This window comes from Engystomops pustulosus, chromosome 2 (genome assembly GCF_040894005.1).
Source record: "Engystomops pustulosus chromosome 2, aEngPut4.maternal, whole genome shotgun sequence".
Taxonomy (NCBI): domain Eukaryota; kingdom Metazoa; phylum Chordata; class Amphibia; order Anura; family Leptodactylidae; genus Engystomops; species Engystomops pustulosus.
Genome location: NC_092412.1, coordinates 119259368 through 119280042, shown reverse-complemented (window position 1 = coordinate 119280042; position 20675 = coordinate 119259368). Strand labels below are relative to the sequence as shown.

Sequence of the window (20675 nt, the reverse complement as noted above, 5' to 3'; positions counted from 1 at the left end):
TAGAAATTAAGCCCAAATAGGACTTTTAAGTTGGAAAATCTACCATCAAAATGAAGCTTGATAAACCAGGGAAACTTACTCATAGATGCAGGCACTGTGACTGTGGTAATATGCTTATACTTGCTATCCATAGCCTCCAACCTTCTAGAATGAATTTTTCAATGTATACTAATGAGCCAGAGAAGCTCTGGGGGAGTGTTACCAGAGGTTTGCAGTCCTGCAGATTCATAGGCTGTTACAAGACCTGCTCTGCTCATTGTAACTGCTTGTGATCAAAAGCACTGATGGGGTCTGGAGGAACCCAGGAGCAGCCTTCAGACTCATTAGCATAATTGTTTACGTTTATTTTAGAATGAAGAAGGACCTGGCTAACAAATATAAGAAGATTTCCAGAGTCACATTGCCTGTATGAGTGTCGCTGGTTTATCATGCTTGATTTTCATGGTAGATTTCCTTTAAGTGGGCCCAATCATCCCTACCTATGACTTGTTCAGTAAATGAAAACAGCATGAAAATTTTATTTTTTTACTTACCTTTTTCCTCTCTTTAAAAAGTTTAATAATATTGACATCGCCATCCACACTGCTTAATTCTGAAGAAAGTAAACATTCTCTACTTTTCTTTGCCAGTTCTTTTAAACTTTGCTGGTTTTTCAGAATACTGTGTCTTATTTCCTGTAAAAAGGACATATATATTGATATATACACTAGCTGTTTTAGTGTAATGCAGCACCCAGACTCATTCTTGGTGCATAACTCAGCTTGAGCCTGAAATATAGTTTTTTTTATATTTTTTGCTGTTGTTTGAAATCAGAATAAAGATGGTTGGGAAACGTGACAAGTAGACGGTACGGCCCCCATTTCTGTCTCATGAAAGGCAGCACAGCCACGCCACAATCCAATCCAATCAAAGCGCAACCCTGTTAAATACCTGTCAAAGCTCTGCAAAGCCGGAACCCGGCAAACAGTCCAACAAAAGTGAGCAGGGCGAACCTTAGCAAATAAGCCCCACTGTGTGCCGACCAGACTCTATTACCATAATCGTTTCAGATTTTCAATATCGATATCTAGTTATTCTTAATCTGTAAACTCTGTCAAACAATGATAAATATAAAGTCTACTGCTATTTACAACTTACAACAAACTGGCTACATAGATCAGGCTGGAGGATAGCAAATGCTCTTCTGATTAATAACTCAAGCAGGCTTCCTTCAGAGAAATTGTAATTGATAATGGTTGCTCCTGAGTTGATCTCAGTGTTGAGATGTGGCTCCAGTTCACAGGCTGCTAGGTACAGCTTGAAGTCATCTGCACAAAGAAGTCTATGTCCATTGAATGATATTATTGAGGATGATCCTAAAGGGTTAGACATCAAACACTTTATTAAAAAAAATACCATGTAACATCTTAATAAATACAACTTTGAAGATAACAAACTTGGTAGTGTAGATGTGGAGAAATGTATCAAAACTGATGCAAACTGGAAAACAAGCATTTCCCCAACAACTTCAGGTTATTACATTAAGAGAACATATTGTTATTGCCACTTTAGATTTGCACCAATATTGATAGAACTTTCCCAAATAAAAACTACACTGTCTTTCTTTATGGGGTTTCCTCACAAAATATAATGGGGTAACAGGGGTGACATCACTGCCTCTGACCATGTGACCAGCCTCATTTACATAATAAAGAAAAGATGATTTTATAATGATTAATGTATGAAATAACTAGATAAAGGCTGGGGTGGGATCCTTGTTAGCTGCTCCAACAGGTAGTGGTGACAGAAATAGGGACAGAGACCTGATGACAGGTGTCCTTTAAAGGACATCTATATCAGAATTTCTGATGGTAGATGCCCAAACTTACTTTGCGTTGCATTTTATTGTATTAGAAACAAGTTTTTGTAACTTCAGGATGCGCCTAAAAAATAACTTATGCTAATGACTCCAGTCTATGTCACGGTAGCCAAGAAATTGTATAAAATATGCACCCCCCCACCCCACTCTCTGCAGTTGAGCCCGGTGACATCAGAGGCAGGCAGGACAAAATCCAATATATACAACTAGCATAGTTGGAATATAACTTTGTGTTATGTTGATGCTGTGCGAACAGCTGCTTAGCTTATGATACACATATTTGGGCTGGTACAGCCAAGAGGACAGATAGAAAAAGAAGAAGGAGGACAGAAGAAAGACACATCTGCAGCTATCTACATGGGAAACATAACAGTTTACCAGAGAGCAGCATCCATCTACCTGACATATTTTTAGTGATTGTACAAATTCGAGACATACAAATCAGTCAAGCCATGACAGTTATCAATATTGTTTTCCCCATTGCACAACAATTTTCTGACAGAAAAAAAATGCATTGCCTACATTACTTTTTCCAAATCACATCCACTTTAATGCTATTATAATATACAGAAATCTAAAATCTGTGCAGAAAAACCATGCATAACACACTACGTGTGAAGTCAGCCTAAGCACATAAAGAAATGGCTGTAAAATGGACCTGATTGTGTCCACAGTGTGTATATGGGATTTGGATAAATACTAGACACTACACTACAATTATGTGTGTATGCGCCCTTAGGCTCTTAGGCTTTATTTTACCTCAAGCTACGCACTTGTTAATGTGGTTTTAGGTTACAATAACTGGGAAAAGCCAAACTACTGTAGAGAAACTCTTTACATGTCGGGTATAAGTTTCATCATATAAAATTGGCTTGAGTTTTTTTTTTTTTTTAAAAAACACTTACAAATAACCCAAAGATAAATTTCTGCATTCACAATAAAATATCTTGTTCTCTATTTCTAGGAAACATTCTTGTTATTAGAGTGAAATACATACAGGCAGAAATAACATTAGGAGGACTGCTGATGTGGACTGCAAATTATGACTGAAGATATCATTTGAAACCCATTAGGTTACTAAGAACCTGCAACATCCAGTACATTGTAAACTGCAGTAAAACATTATTTCAAGCAAGGCTGTTTCCACACGTTAAAGAAGCATGGCTGAAAAGTTGTAAAGCATATTAGGTCATCAAAATCTAATCATCGCAATAAACATGATATAGCTCTCAACCGTTTTTTTTTCCTCCCTAAATATCTGTTTTTATGTCATTTATACTACATTGCCAACAATTTCTAGAAATAGAAAAACTGGGGAATTGCTGTTCTCTCCAAATGGATTAATATACACCACTGTGCCAGGACACATCATATATTTATTTGAGACATTGGTTAGTTTGTAATGAAAATCTGTAAGATGATATTAAAATTAGTCTATAAAATAGACAGAAATGTGAACACTGTACAATCACTGACCTCGGCAGTGTCCTTCTACATCACACTGTGGCAGATATAGGGGCACATTTACTAACAACAGTGCAGACTCTATGGGGGATATTTATCAGGACCTCTGCGCACCGCCAGTGGCGCAGAGGCCCTGAAATAATCGCAAATGCTAGCTTATTGCTAGCTTTTGCGATTATTTTTCACTATCCGCCACCTTCACGCCAGTGGGGCGTGAAGGGGCGTGAAGGGGGGGCGCGGCCGTGAAAAGTCGCCGGTTGCGTTTTTTTCTACGCCAGGCCCTGCCTGGCGTAGGAAAAACGCTGCGCAGCTGGCAGCCCGATACATGAAGAGGCAGAAGCCTCATCATGAATCGGGCTGCGAATTTGCAGCGGCGGGGCTATCATACACTGGCGCACGAGCGCCAGCATATGATAAATATCCCCCTATATGTAGTTGGCCTGTGTGGTGTGCAGAGGGCGCCATTTCCAGGATTTCTGGTGCACGTTCTTCATGAATCTGCCGCTCCCTGCACAGCTCCAACAGAGTGCACCACTTTTTTTTGGTGCACCTTTAACATGGGGCGTGACACATAAGAGCACATTTACTTAACCCGTCCTGTTGACGCCGCCGATCCAGAATCTCTGACGAGGATTCGGAGCTGCCGCGATTCACTAAGATCGTGCCCCATAATCTTTTGGACTTTGCATGTTGCATCTAGCACACGATCTGACTTAGACACCCTCTAATTTGTATCACATTATGACTAGTGCAGCCGCACCACATAAGAGTTGGCAGCAACACAAATGTGTCTCAGACACTTCTTGAATACCTGTGCAAGCAGTTTGCACCTAAAAGAATGTGCATAGTAAATGTGCCCAATAAAGTTTACCGTTTACATGTCTGCCTTTTAATGTGTTGTCTTTTAGCTCCAGTTTTTATTATGCTCTTCCAATTTCTGGGGCTAAATATCAGATCAATGGAAATTTATAGTTGAAATGCATGATTTTTGCCGTTTTTATTATTGCTGGAAAGCCTTGTCATGTTTTGATGTATTTAAAAAAAAATACCTCTCAAATATTTTTCTCAAAATATTTTTCTTTCCTCAAAATAACATTTAATCCAATAAATACTTAATACCGGTATGTGAATATGTGTACTGATAAAGCAAGAACAGAGTTTCATGATGTTATTACTGGTATATAGTCATAATACCCAGCGTTTTGTCAATTTCAGCCTTTCAAGGGATTAGCTAGAATTATTTTTATTAAATCTACTGGTTATCCACTTTCAGCAAAGAGTTGATATGGTTTGTGTAAGGAAATGTTATAACATTTTCCAATATACTTTTGGTAACTTCATGTTTTTCTAGATCTCTGCTTGCTGTTCTGCTGTAGAAAGGTTCTATATTAACTCCCAGTGGATAGAAATCTGTCCATGGTCGTGTGATGGACACGCAGGTACATGAACCGTTATCACAGAGTTATAAGAGCTGTGTGATACTAACAGCTTGTGCACATGCATGTCCATCACATGACCAAGGACAGATTTCTATCCACGGAAGTAAACAATGAAGCTTCCTATGGAATGACAGCAAGCAGAGATCTAGAAAACCATGAGGAATTGATACAGAAAGTATACTGGAAAATTGTATAACTTTTCCTTGCACAAACCATATCAATTAGTTGCTGAAAGTGGACAACCCCTTTAACTATTATTATAATATAATATCTATCCCATTTATAATATTGAAATAGTTACACGTTGGCCAACAACAGCATAGTGGAACAGGAGGGGTTACTGTTAACAGTGTTGTTGACCCATTAATGGCCACTGATACACCTTGTTACAATGGTCATTATGGATTCTTTTTCAAATGTTTGTTACTGCACACTAGAAGAAACATAGTGGGGGTCATTTATTAAGGGCCCGATTCGCGTTTTCCCGACGTGTTACCCGAATATTTCCGTTTTGCGCCGCTTGTACTTAAATTGCCCCGGGATTTTGGCGCACGCGATCGGATTGTGGCGCATCGGCGCTGGCATGCGCGCGACGGAAATCGGGGGGCGTGGCCGAACGAAAACCCGACGTATTCGGAAAAACCGCCGCATTTAAAAACCGAAAATGTGTCGCATAAGGACCGCTTACCTTCACCTGGTCCAGCTCGGTGCATTCCGGCGCGATGAGTTTACTTTCAGCGCAGCAGCGCCACCTGGTGGACGGCGGAAGAACTACCTTATTAAATCCCGGCCGGACCCGAATCCAGAGCGGAGAAGCCGCCGCTGGAACGCGAATGGACCGGGTAAGTAAATTTGCCCCAGTATGTGCATGAGCTTTGGCTGAGCTGTGCAATTACAGGTTAGGATCAAATGCACCACCAGCTCCTCTGCTGTGCCAGTGGTTGCTGTCACAACCAGGGAGCTATACAGTGGCCTCTGAATCGACCTTAGGCAGGGTCTGATAGGCTATATTAAAGTAATATTTAAAATATACCCTAAAGAAACAAAAAAAACTTTTTAACTTTATTTATTATATGAACCCCCAAGAGTACTACAAAAACAAATACAGTTTGCAAACAAGTAAAAGAAAAGTTTTGGATTCTTTAGAATGCATGCCCTAAGAAACAAACATTAAAGTATAATGAATAATTATGACTCTAGCTGAAATAGGTCAAGTATTTTTGTCTCTTCAGTTGTTTTACTGACCATTTTTCTATTTGTTTTAGGTTGAACCATAGGTTCTGCTAATAGACAATAAAAATTATGTTCCATTGTGACTACGTAGATACAGTATTTTGATGATAAAGATACTACTGTATAATCCAAATGAGTATTCTGATCTGGGAATTCACATTTAATTTAATTAATTTAATATTTCTCTGTTATTCATTTTTTTACCTGTATGAAGATAATGTCCCATAAATGTAGTTATATACTTCCCTTAGAAATTAGATTGTTGTCTTTGGATACAACCACCGTTGCTTGCCTGATTTCACAAAGAAACAAATGGTTTCTGCATACTAAATAACAAGGAGTTTCTGCATGACCCACAGCCATGGTAATGAACATTGAATCTATTGCACATATCTGGCCACCCGTGCAAAGTATAACTATCTTGTTTATAAGGAGCAACATGCCAACATAAATTAAAATTTATCTGCAAACAGGTAAAAAAAATTTTAATAGCATGAAATTGAATATATATAGAATAGAAGATGAATTCAATTTGATGCGAATGCCGAGAGGGTTTTACCCCTTTAAGGAAGACAACAAGGTGATCTAATTCAGAATCTTCAAAAACCCCCTTTTCTAATTTTCTAAAACTATTATAGGAGAGATTACCATCTTAAAAACATAGATATTTTGCTTGCATTTTACATAGCCTGTATAACGTGATACATGTGATCAGCCTTTTTAAACCGTCTTTCCTTCTTGTTCTTTCTATCATATTAACAAGGTTATTTTACCTACTGTGCTTTGCATATTCATTTGCATCCATTAATATTGCCTACTACAGTTCATAGTTAACACTTACCCTGTTGACTGCTTCTGTCATTCGCTGCATAACAGTGGTCAATGACAGGCATCATTAAGTCATCCCATTTGCTGCAGTAGTTGCTTAAAATAAGTGGGCCACCAGATGAAATTGTCTTCTCAATTGGAGCCAAAATATTGCTTGCTTGCCTAACCACAAAGATGTAACATGAAAAATTATAATTTGCTAGAAGTCTTAAAATCTAATTAAATACATTGGAAATATGTGATACAAGATACTAGTTGTTCTTTTCAAAATTCGGTTAATAAAAATTTTTTTTATTTATGATATATCCATTGGCTTATTTAAGAATTTAACAGTGCAGGTGATAATAGTAAACTTTGCAATGTACTTCATTTGCTGGAGCTTTGTTTGTGTTCTTCTTACTCCTGTAGTGAGTATTTGAAGTCCTGTACATGGTAAAGAGCTAAGGGAAGGAGCCTATCAATTAATTCTTTACAAAATATATAATGGGGCAGATTTATCAAGCTGTCTAAAAGTCAGAATATTCTTATTTGCCTATGGCAACCAATTACAGCTCAGCTTTCATTTTATCAGCGCTCATGAATATTTAACTTTAACTAAGAATATTCTGACTTTTAGACAGCTTGATAAATCTGCCCCAATGTCTCCTTTGATGATTTAGTACTCTAAGTGGGCTATGCAGAGTTATGTCCTGAGAAACATTATTAGGTGCCTTTACATCTCAGCAACAGAAATCTGATTTACCCACACTTCTTAAAGGGTAAAGGACAGATGAACATATTTCTTTGATAAAGTATTTTACAATATCATCTGTACAATTCATTTTTGCAAATTTGTTAAGTTACGTTTTAATGTCTTCAGCTTTCAATTGTTTTTCCGTTACTGCTTTGAAATAAAAAAAAAATTTTAAAAATCCTTTCCAGGGAAATCTGCTCTAATAATGTAACAGAAAAAAACACTCCATGTAGTGCATTTTATTTATTTTAATTTGACCATGTGGTTTTATCTTACCGGGCTTGTAGATTTATGAAAGAGAATGGTTTTCCTGAGGAAGTCCCAAGGATTTCCTGAACCCACATCTCCCCACTGAAACATGGATCTATCAATATAACCGGCCGCTGGCAAGAAAAGTAAAGTATAGCCGCATTCTCCATCTGCTGAGGAGTCCAGTCTACAGAAGAAAAATACATTTGTATTGAGCTGCAGACCAATAACAGTTTTTCTGCCTACATTCTGGCTCAGCAGCAAGGTCACCACCTGTCCAATAACATGGCGAGCCAAGCACAATAATGAGATGCAGATATCTAATTGAATTATGCCACAGAACAGAAGCATTGGGAAAAGAAGCAAATGATTGAAAACGTGTAAAATGAAATACAAGTAATAGTAAATCTGAACAAAAATAATAACATTAACTAAAACCATTTATATACATAGGAAGGTTATGAAATTATTTCAAAATTGAAAAAGCATATATACTGTATGTTATTCTTAAGTCATATTTTTTTATCGCTTTCATGCGATTTAATGAATAAAAGATGACAATGTAATACAGGGCCTGGGTGTCTTTCATGCATGTGGCAACATTGCAGGTCAAAAAGTAATTACCAGAATTCATCAGACAGTAATCCAGGAACAACAGGGTACAAAAGCCTTACATACTATGTACTTACTATGTTACTACTTCATCTGCTACTAATAACAATAACCAAACAGGAAAAAAGAAAGAAACTGTGACCCACAACAAAAATAAGTAAAAATCTTCCTTTATTAACTACAATGGGCACATTTACAATGTACCCTCTGTGCCAACTACTTTCTTTCATGTGCAAACTACTTGCACATGTATTTAAGAAGTGTCCGCACCATATATGGGTCACACACAAACTTTATGTGTCGCAGCTGTACTATTCTTCATGTGGCACAAATTCCGGCACTAATATGGGCATTCAGTTGCACAGTCTGGCAGAAGTGTGTTGCACTCCCCATGTTAAAGGTGCACCAAAAAAAATGTTGGTGCACTCTTTCGGGGAAGCACAGGGAGTGTCAGAGTCATGAAGAACATGTGCCAGAAATCCAGAATCTGGCACCCTCTGCACACTACACAGGCAAACTATATAAAAGTGCCCCAATATATTAAAAATGTACAAAAAGTATGTTCAGAGGAAAGATACAGACAATCCAGACAGTGGGGCACATTTACTTACCCGGTCCATTCGCGTTCCAGCGGCGGCTTCTCCGCTCTGGATTCGGGTCCGGCCGGGATTTAATAAGGTAGTTCTTCCGCCGTCCACCAGGTGGCGCTGCTGCGCTGAAAGTAAACTCATCGCGCCGGAATGCACCGAGCTGGACCAGGTGAAGGTAAGCGGTCCTTATGCGACACATTTTCGGTTTTTAAATGCGGCGGTTTTTCCGAATACGTCAGGTTTTCGTTCGGCCACGCCCCCCGATTTCCGTCGCGCGCATGCCAGCGCCGATGCGCCACAATCCGATCGCGTGCGCCAAAATCCCGGGGCAATTTAAGTACAAGCGGCGCAAAACGGAAATATTCGGGTAACACGTCGGGAAAACGCGAATCGGGCCCTTAATAAATGACCCCCAGTGTGTCCATATACAGTTATAGACAATGCATTATGCATGAATAAAGTGCACGCAGCAAAAATAAAGAACATCAGAACGGTGTGATGTTCTTCATATTTGCTGTGTGCACTAATGCATTGTCTATAACTGTATATGGACACACTGCCTGGATTGTCTGTATCTTGCATTCCTCCCTCTGAACATACTTTTTCATACATTTTCAACATATTGGGGCAAATTTACTTACCCGGTCCATTCGCGTTCCAGCGGCGGCTTCTCCGCTCTGGATTCGGGTCCGGCCGGGATTTAATAAGGTAGTTCTTCCGCCGTCCACCAGGTGGCGCTGCTGCGCTGAAAGTAAACTCATCGCGCCGGAATGCACCGAGCTGGACCAGGTGAAGGTAAGCGGTCCTTATGCGACACATTTTCGGTTTTTAAATGCGGCGGTTTTTCCGAATACGTCGGGTTTTCGTTCGGCCACGCCCCCCGATTTCCGTCGCGCGCATGCCAGCGCCGATGCGCCACAATCCGATCGCGTGCGCCAAAATCCCGGGGCAATTTAAGTACAAGCGGCGCAAAACGGAAATATTCGGGTAACACGTCGGGAAAACGCGAATCGGGCCCTTAATAAATGACCCCCATTGTCCTATATTTTTCTTCTGACTTTGCACTAGAAAGAAGGTGCAAACTGCATGCACATGAATTTATAAAGTGTCTGTGCCAGTTTTGTGTCACGGCTGCTCTGTATCTGATAAGACAGAAAAAATTTGATCAAAAAGGGGCATGTTAGTGCTTAGTCGGACCATGCGCCACAATTCTGTCCAACATGCTTCACAATTCTGCAGCACGAACAAAGTGCACCAAAAAAACGGCGCACACCTGCAGTGCAGTGGGCGCCAGATTAATGAAGAAATTGCACCATAATTCCTGAATCAGGGGCACACTTCACAGGCTAACAACACATGGTGCAAAATGTTTTACTTCATTTTGTAGTGCGTCACAGTTTCTCTCTTTTTACTGTTTGGAACCGTGTACTCTGGTATATTTGAGTTTAACCCCTTACCAACACGTGCCATAGTAGTACAGGCAGAGCCCTCTCCATAGCCAGTAAATCTTTGCTGCATATTGCAGCAAAGACTTACTGGTAACACACGCGATCGGCGCCGCCATCTTGCCGAGGATCGTGGCTCCCCATGATGTGATCCGTCGCCATGACAGCCTCGGGTCTTCCAAGGGCCCCATGCTGTCTCATTATGACCCTTTCATTACAATGTGCTATCAGCACATTGTAATGAATGAGGAGGAAAATACCCATATACTGCCATATTTTAGTATGTCAGTATATGTTAGGATCAATCAGACAACCTAGGGTTAAAGTACCTTAAGGAGTCTGAAAAATAGTAAAAAGAAAAAGTTTAAAAAAAATCTAAATTCAAATCAGCCCCTCTTTCTCTAGAACTGATATAAACAGTAAAAATCATAAACACATTAGGTATTGCCGCATCCAAAAATTCTGGATCTATCAAAATATAATAATGGTTTTTCACTGCGTTTAACCCCGTAACAGAAAATAGTGCCCAAATTCAAAAGTGGCACTTTTTTGCCATTTAAAAAAATATAAAACATTCTATAAAATGTGATTGAAAAGTCGTACAGTCCTAAGAATGGCAACATTGAAAACGTCATCAAAATTCATAAAAAATGACACCACTAGAGATGAGCGAACATGCTCGTCCGAGCTTGATGCTCGGTCGAGCATTAGGGTACTCGAAACTGCTCGTTACTCGGACGAATACTTCGCCCGCTCGAGAAAATGGCAGCTCCCGCCGTTTTGCTTTTTGGCGGCCAGAAACAGAGCCAATCACAAGCCAGGAGACTCTGCACTCCACCCAGCATGACGTGGTACCCTTACACGTCGATAGCAGTGGTTGGCTGGCCAGATCAGGTGACCCTGGGATAGACTAGCCGCTGGCCGCGCTGCTCGGATCATTCTGTCTCTGGATGCCGCTAGGGAGAGAGCTGCTGCTGGTCAGGGAAAGCGTTAGGGTGTTCTATTAGCTTACTGTTAGGCAGGAGTGATTCTCAAAGAACCCAACAGCCCTTCTTAGGGCTACAATAACGTTCTACTTTTTTTATTTTAATTTGCATCTTTTACCATTTTGTGAGGAATTAGCAGGGGGACTTGCTACCGTTGTGTTTAGCTCTTAGTGGCACACATATCCATAGCAAAGACCGAAGTGGGAAAATTCAGTAGGGGTTGGATTTCTATTAGGCAATAACTCAGTGTCATCTCATCTGGCATAGTAGTGTGCTTCCTTTGATACTTGGCTAGAAAATAGCCAGAGGAGAATACAAACAGCTTCTTGAAGCCTACAGTAGCGTTCTATATATTTGATTTCTGGTTGATCTGCTGGTGGCTGTAGTTTCTGCAGTGCATGTACTTGCCAATTCTGAGCAATTTGTAGTGAGACTTGCGACCGCTGTGTTCTGCGCTTAGTGGCGCACATATCCATAGCAAAGGCCGAAGTGGCAAAATTCAGTAGGGGTTGGATTTCTATTAGGCAATAACTCAGTGTCATCTCATCTGGCATAGTAGTGTGCTTCCTTTGATACTTGGCTAGAAAATAGCCAGAGGAGAATACAAACAGCTTCTTGAAGCCTACAGTAGCGTTCTATATATTTGATTTCTGGTTGATCTGCTGGTGGCTGTAGTTTCTGCAGTGCATGTACTTGCCAATTCTGAGCAATTTGTAGTGAGACTTGCGACCGCTGTGTTCTGCGCTTAGTGGCGCACATATCCATAGCAAAGGCCGAAGTGGCAAAATTCAGTAGGGGTTGGATTTCTATTAGGCAATAACTCAGTGTCATCTCATCTGGCATAGTAGTGTGCTTCCTTTGATACTTGGCTAGAAAATAGCCATAGCAATAGGATAGGATTGTTTGGTTTTAAAAACTCAAAAAAAAACAAAAAACACAAAAAAAAAAAAAAAAACACAAAAAAACACCAAAAAAAACAAAAAGAAGTAAAAAAAAAAAAAAAGTTATAACTCTCATTTTAAAAATGTTTAACCCGAGGGCTAGGGGTAGAGGACGAGGGCGGGGACGTGGGCGTCCAACTACTGCAGGGGTCAGAGGCCGTGGTCCTGGGCGGGGTGAGACACCACCTGCTGATGAGGGAGCAGGGGAACGCCGCAGAGCTACACTCCCTAGGTTCATGTCTGAAGTTACTGGGACTCGTGGTAGAGCACTGTTGAGGCCAGAACAGTGCGAACAGGTGATGTCGTGGATTGCTGACAATGCTTCGAGCAATTTGTCCACCACCAGTCAGTCTTCCACGCAGTCCACCCATGTCACCGAAATCGCCACTCCTCCAGCTCCTGCACCTCAGCCTCCTCCCCCCCAGTCTGCCCCCTCCCAGGAAAATTTGGCATTTGAACCGGCATACTCTGAGGAACTGTTTTCTGGACCCTTCCCACAGTCACAAACCACTTGTCCGGTTGCTGCTGAGCAATTTTCCGATGCCCAGGTTTTCCACCAGTCACAGTCTGTGGGTGATGATGACCTTCTTGACGTAGTGGAAGTGTGTAAAGAGGTGTCCGACGATGAGGAGACACGGTTGTCAGACAGTGGGGAAGTTGTTGTCAGGGCAGGAAGTCCGAGGGGGGAGCAGACTGAGGGATCGGAGGATGATGAGGTGACAGACCCAAGCTGGGTTGAGAGGCCGGGTGAACACAGTGCTTCTGAGACGGAGGAGAGTCCTCGACCTGAACAGGTTGGAAGAGGCAGTGGTGGGGCCAGACGGAGAGGCAGGGCCAGAGCTGGTGCATCAGCGCCACTGTCAACTAGTGAAGCTCCCGTGGTGAGGGCTCTTGCGGCGAGGGCTAGATCTTCAGAAGTGTGGAGGTTCTTTAAGGAAACACCGGATGACCGACGGACTGTGGTGTGCAACATTTGCCAAACCAGGCTCAGCAGGGGTTCCACCACTACTAGCTTAACTACCACCAGTATGCGCAGGCATATGAATGCTAAGCACCCCACTCAGTGGCAACAAGCCCGTTCACCTCCGGCCGTGCACACCACTGCTCCTTCCCCTGTGTCAGCTGCTAGTCAGCCCCCTGCCCAGGACCCTGGCACAAAAACCCCATCGTCGCCTCCACGATCCTCCACAGCATCCACCAGCGTTCAGCTCTCCATACCCCAGACGCTGGAGCGGAAACGCAAATATAGTGCAACCCACCCGCACGCCCAAGCCCTTAATGTGCACATCTCCAGATTGCTTAGCCTGGAGATGCTGCCCTATAGGCTAGTAGAGACCGAGGCCTTTCGCAACCTCATGGCGGCGGCCGCCCCTCGGTATTCGGTCCCCAGCCGCCACTACTTTTCCCGATGTGCCGTCCCAGCCCTGCACCAGCACGTGTCAGACAACATCATCCGTGCCCTGACCAACGCCGTTTCTGACAAGGTCCACCTGACCACGGACACGTGGACGAGTGCTGCCGGGCAGGGCCACTATATATCGCTGACGGCACATTGGGTTAACTTGGTGGAGGCTGGGACCGAGTCTGACCCTGGGGCTGCTCATATACTGCCGACGCCGAGGATTGCGGGGCCTACCTCGGTCCAGGTGTTTCAGGCCTACTATGCCTCCTCCTCCTCCCACCCCTCCTCCACCTCCTCCTCCGAACTACCATCCGTGGGCACGGCGCCATCAGTCGGTAGCTCTAGGCACAGCAGCAGTGCCGTCGCTAAGCGACAGCAGGCGGTGCTCAAACTGCTGAGCCTAGGCGACAAAAGGCACACCGCCCAATAGCTATTACAGGGCATCACGGCGCAGACTGATCTGTGGCTGGCACCGCTGAACCTCAAGCCGGGAATGGTTGTGTGTGACAACGGCCGTAACCTGGTGGCGGCTCTGCAACTCGGCAGACTGACACATGTGCCATGCCTGGCCCATGTGTTAAATCTGATAGTGCAGCGTTTCCTCAAGACATACCCCAATCTGTCTGATTTGCTCACGAAGGTGCGCCGCATCTGTGCGCATTTCAGGAAGTCCAGCCCAGATGCTGCCACTCTCAGGGCAGCGCAGCGCCGCCTCCAACTGCCCGCTCACCGACTGTTGTGCGACGTGCCCACGAGGTGGAATTCAACACTGACCATGTTATCCAGAGTTTACCAGCAGCGCAGAGCGATTGTAGACTGCCAGATGTCAACTTCCACCAGAACTGGTAGTCAGGTCAGTCAGCTTCCTCAAGTCTACAATGAGGAGTGGACGTGGATGTCTGATATCTGTCAGGTGCTGAGTAACTTTGAGGAGTCAACACAGATGGTCAGTGGCGATGCCGCCATCATCAGCCTCACCATCCCGCTGCTTGGCCTGTTGAAAAACTCTCTGGTCAGCATGAAGTCGGAAGCTTTGCGCTCGTCACAAGAGACGGGGGAAGAATATTCCCTTGTTGATAGCCAAAGCACCCTGAGGTCTGTTTCTCAGCGCATATCGGAGGAGGTGGAGGTGGAGGAGGATGAGGAGGAAGAGGAGGAGAATGTTGGCGAGACACAAGAGGGGACCATTGTTGAGTCCTTCACTGTTCAGCGTGTATGGGCAGAAGAAGAGGAGTTGGAGGAGTTGGAGGAGGAGGAAATGGACAGTCAGGCCAGTGAGGGGAGTGAATTCTTACGCGTTGGTACTCTGGCGCATATGGCAGATTTCATGCTAGGCTGCCTATCCCGTGACCCTCGCGTTCAAAGAATTTATTCCAGCACCGATTACTGGGTGTTCACTCTCCTGGACCCACGGTACAAGCAAAATCTTCCCACTCTCATCCCTGGAGAGGAAAGGAGTGTGAGAATGCATGAATACCAGCAGGCCCTGGTGCACAAGCTGAAACAGTATTTCCCTTCTGACAGCGCTAGCGGCAGAGTGCGTAGTTCTGCGGGACAAGTAGCGAGGGAGAGTAGGCGAGCAGGCAGCTTGTCCAGCACTGGCAAGGGTACGCTTTACAAGGCTTTTGCCAGCTTTATGTCACCCCAGCAAGACACTGTCACCTGTCCCCAGTCTCGGCAGAGTAGGGCTGATCTTTACAGAAAGATGGTGAGGGAGTACGTAGCTGACCATACCATCGTCCTAAATGATCACACAGCTCCCTACAACTACTGGGTTTCAAAGCTGGACATGTGGCACGAACTGGCGCTGTACGCCTTGGAGGTTCTTGCCTGCCCTGCCGCTAGCGTCTTGTCCGAGCGGGTTTTCAGTGCAGCTGGTGGCATCATCACCGATAAGCGTACACGCCTGTCGACTGACAGCGCTGACAGGCTGACGCTTATTAAAATGAATAAAGGCTGGATTTCTCAGAATTTCCAATCTCCACCAGGTGAAGGAAGCTCAACCTGAATAATTGATCCACTCCTCCTCCTCCTCCTCATTTTCCTCCTTCTCCTCCTCTTTGTACAGTAAAGCAGAGGAAAATGGCTATTTTTTGACAGGGCCCACTGGCTCTTGCTATAGTACTTCATGCATTTAATTTTTCTGGAGGGCCACCTACCCGGTCCTCTGTTTGAAACAATTTTTGTGAGTGCCACATACAGGCACTCAATCTATTCCATTTTTCTGGAGGGCCACCTACCCGGTCCTCTGTTTTAAAAAATTTTTGGGACTGCCACATACAGGCACTCAATCTATTCCATTTTACTGGAGGGCCACCTACCTGCTCCTCTGGTTTGAACAATTTTTGGGACTGCCACATACAGGCACTCAATCTATTCCATTTTACTGGAGGGCCACCTACCTGCTCCTCTGGTTTGAAACATTTTTGGGACTGCCACATACAGGCACTCAATCTATTCCATTTTACTGCAGGGCCACCTACCTGCTCCTCTGGTTTGAACAATTTTTGGGACTGCCACATACAGGCACTCAATCTATTCCATTTTACTGCAGGGCCACCTACCTGCTCCTCTGGTTTGAACAATTTTTGGGACTGCCACATACAGGCACTCAATCTATTCCATTTTACTGGAGGGCCACCTACCTGCTCCTCTGGTTTGAAACATTTTTGGGACTGCCACATACAGGCACTCAATCTATCCCATTTTACTGGAGGGCCACCTACCTGCTCCTCTGGTTTGAAAAATGTTTGGGACTGCCACATACAGGCACTATCCAAATTAAATTGTCTCCATAGCAGCCTCCACACGTTGTCTCCATTGCTACCTCCAAAAGTCGTCCATATAGCTGCCTCCATACATCGTCCCTTTATCAAACGAGGTGTGTCAGGCAGAAATTTGGGTTGTTTTCATGGATTCCACATCAAAGTTGTTAACTTTGTCGCCACCCTGCTGTGTTATCCACAAAATATACTGGCAAACTTTTACCATTTAGGGATATTATTTCAGCGCTTCTTGCGCATCTGTTTACATTCCCCTCACCCGGCATATCCTAATCTTATAAGAACGCTACTACACTTGATCTTATACAAAAGGTTCTTAGAAGTGCTGTTTGGGGAGTAGCCTAGAGACAGGGGCTTGGATTGGCGAAAGCTCGCCTGGCAGCGGAACGCCAGCTCCATGCGCATCATGCGCTTCTTGCGCATCTGTTTACATTCCCCTCACCCGCCATATCCCAAACTTATAAGAACGCTACTACACTTAACTTGGTGCAGGCTGGGACCGAGTCTGACCCTGGGGCTGGTCATATACTGCCGACGCAGAGAATTGCGGGGCCTACCTCGGTCCAGGTCTCAAAGGCCTACTATACCTCCTCCCACCCCTCCTCCACCTCCTCCTCCTCCGAATTACCATCCGTGGGCATGGCGCCATCAGTCGGTAGCTCTAGGCACAGCAGCAGTGCCGTCGCTAAGCGACAGCAGGCGGTGCTGAAACTGCTGAGCCTAGGCGATAAAAGGCACACCGCCCAAGAGCTATTACAGGGCATTCCACATCAAAGTTGTTAACTTTGTCGCCACCCTGCTGTGTAATCCCCAAAATATACTTGCAAACTTTTACCATTTAGGGATATTATTTCAGCGCTTCTTGCGCATCTGTTTACATTCCCCTCACCCGCCATATCCTAAACTTATAAGAACGCTACTACACTTGATCTTATACAAAAGGTTCTTAGAAGTGCTGTTTGGGGAGTAGCCTATAGACAGGGGCTTGGATTGGCGAAAGCTCGCCTGGCAGCGGAGCGCCAGCTCCATGCCAAGATCCAACTAACATAGTTTTAACTGCAGCACCTTTAATCTACTACTAGTTCACTGCCTCCATACATGGTCCCCTTATCAAACGAGCTGTGTCAGGCAGAATTTTGGGTTGTTTTCATGGCTTCCATGTTAACTTTGTCGCCACCCTGCTGTGTAATCCACAAAATATACTGGCAAACTTTTATCATGTACCGATATTATTTGAGCGCTTCTTGCTCACCTCCTTTGGTTCCTCTCTGCCACCCATTGGTTTGAAGCCTGAGTCCATTTAGGGTATGTCGCCATGACACTCTCTAGCCTGCTGCCGCTGCCTCTGCATGCCGTCCCCTATAGTGTCAGGGTCAATTATTGGATGTTTTAGATGCTATCTAGCTTCATTCTGTCACTCTGTCATGGCCATGCTGTTGCCCATAATTTTGGCATAATGGTGCGATTATGCAGCCTCAGAGGCATCCATGCATGCTGCCCCTGCTGTTTCCTGTCCATTTCCGTGGTGTTTCCATCCTTTTCTGAGGTTCCCAGGTGTTTGGCCAAGCTTCCCTGTGCAGAGCCTTGGTCCCCTTGAAAAATGCTCGAGTCTCCCATTGACTTCAATGGGGTTCGTTATTCGAGACGAGCACTCGAGCATCGGGAAAAGTTCGTCTCGAATAACGAGTACCCGAGCATTTTAGTGTTCGCTCATCTCTAGACACCACCCAAAAATCCGTACAATGAAGTATGAAAAAGTTATTAGCGCCAGAAGATGGCAAAATAAAAAAAAATGTGTACATTTTTGTAAATGTAGGAACATATTATAAAACCTATACAAAATTGGTAACTCCATGATCGCACCGACCCAAAGAATAAAGTAGACATGTCATTTGGGGGCGCACATTGAAAGCCATAAAATCCAAGCCCACAAGAAAACGGTGCAAATGCTTTTTTGCATCATTTGCACTGTTTTTGGAATTTTTTTCTTTCTTCCCAGTACACGACATGGAAAATTAAATACCATCACTATGACGTGCAATTTCTTATGCAGAAAACAAGTCATCAAAGAGCTCTTTATGTGGAAAAATGAAAAAGTTATAGATTTTTGAAGCTGGGGAGTGAAAAATGGAAGTGAAAAAACTAAAAGGGCCCGGTCGTTAAGGGGTTAAGATTTGGGCTTATTATTAATTTTCATTTTTTAACTTCTTAGGTGTGTGTACGTAAGTGCCATTACTAAGATGAAATGATTTACCTTTTGTTGACCATTTTTTAATGACATCGGCTTCCACGAATCTCCTTAGTAGAGCCTTTATAAAGTCCATGTAATGCTCATCTGTAATGATGGGTGAGCACTCACTGTGCAATGACAGCTCATTTGAAGATATTTTTTCTTGGGCCAGATGGTCTTCATTCAGCATAGTGATATTATGTGTTTCTGTAGAAAAAATTACAATGAGTAATAAGGCAATAAATAGTAAAAATGTGTATATTGTAACTTGTGTGTGTTGTAATGTGTAATGATAAAGTATAGTCTATAGCAGTGATGGCGAACCTTTTAGAGACCGAGTGCTCAAACTACAACAAAGACCCGCTTATTTATCGCAAAGTGCCAACACAGAAATTTAATTTGTGATTAAAATTTCTCTGTCACAGTTTTCATTGATACCAGCACCCCGAGGACACGAATAAAGCAGAAAATAGTCCCAGGTACAGCTGTCACTTTAAAATAGCTCTGTGCACAGCAAGTCCTGGGCTGTCTGGGACTGCAGGAAGATACCTGGAGTCATCTCTGGTGATGGCCTGAGTGCCCACAGAAAGGGCTCTGAGTGCCACCTCTGGCACCAGTGCCATAGGTTAGACATCACTGGTCTATAGTTAAGAACTAAGCTTTCACATAACTTTGAACTATTTGGTTTTGCAGTGTGTGTTTTACTTTAGTTATACTATTTCTTATCATTTTATGATTTGCATTTTGCATTTTTTGATTAGTTCGCCCCTCGCCCCATAGGTCTTAATGTGTGACTTACAATTATTCAGGAGCTGAGGAGGGAGGTGAAGAATAAGCTACTATGACTAAGCTCCTGCTCCAGTGGAGGTCATCTCCAATGGGATTTGGCACATTTGAATTTTGCAGATGAAGCCAAAGATTTATAAAAAAAAGAAACCGAACATACCTTCAATTTTTTGTTGTTCACCTCTGGAACTGCATTTTTGACTTTCCCGTGGAGAATCACAGTTCAATATAACAGAAAACTCAATCACACGTCCTATATAATGAAATACAATTAAACTGTTGATAAAGCTATAACAGAATAAATGTCAATCACAAATTAATTATAATGGTGACCTAAAATGCTTAAAGGATATCTACCACCATGATGAAGGATTGTAAACTAAGCACAGTTACATTTTGGTGTGTTCCCCTATTGGCAGTATCTTCTTTTAGCTTATTATGCTATTTTTTTTTACCAAAAAAAAGGCTTAAAAATATGCAAATGACCCTGCGGGGCTCCATTATCAATTAATATAATTGGTGTAAGGAGCCCCTCAGGCTCATTTGCATATTTGTAAAGCCTTTTTTTAAAAAAACAAGTGCATAAGAAGTTAAAAGAAGAGCAGATGCTTCCAGAGGGGGCATACACCTGCATGTGTGTTGGTTTGCAATTTGATGCAGATGGTAGATGACCTTTAACCCCTTAACTCTGCTGGCCTTTTTTACATTTTTTAGTTTACATTTTTTAGCTCCCAACCCTCAATACTACTGTTAAGAAGTATAATGGGATTTTGCTGAGCATCTGTATCAGTCTGTGAGTAACAGATTCTGCCTAAAGACAGGCCTTGGAGTTTGACATAAACTCATGGCTGTCTTGGCAACTGATCGTTGCGGCCCAATGACGTAACAAGACCAAGACGGTGGCGCCCATGCACCCCCAACATTTAAATGTCCCCGGAACCTCTGCCCGAGGCATTAAAATGGTTAATACCCACAATCGGTGCCAGGACTTATTCCGGGTGTTAGCGACGGTTGTTTGCTGCATCATGCAGCAAACACCCAGTAAGTATGAAGAGGGCTCAGCCTCTTCATACCCCCTTTCATATCAGGATGATCA

General features: G+C 43.3%; 1 protein-coding gene across 2 annotated transcripts in view; it reads right to left on the bottom strand.

Moving 5' to 3' along the window:
- The window catches only part of LOC140118356 (uncharacterized), a 315197-nt gene that overhangs the window by 122027 nt on the left and 172495 nt on the right, over positions 1-20675 (bottom strand). For both annotated transcript variants that reach the window (XM_072136177.1, XM_072136178.1), the window contains exons 72-77: positions 19740-19832; positions 18818-19000; positions 7832-7991; positions 6836-6984; positions 1138-1355; positions 534-674 (exon numbers count right to left, since the gene is read on the bottom strand). In XM_072136177.1, the coding sequence (XP_071992278.1) occupies positions 534-674; positions 1138-1355; positions 6836-6984; positions 7832-7991; positions 18818-19000; positions 19740-19832 (944 nt within the window). The remainder of the gene's footprint in view (positions 1-533; positions 675-1137; positions 1356-6835; positions 6985-7831; positions 7992-18817; positions 19001-19739; positions 19833-20675) is intronic.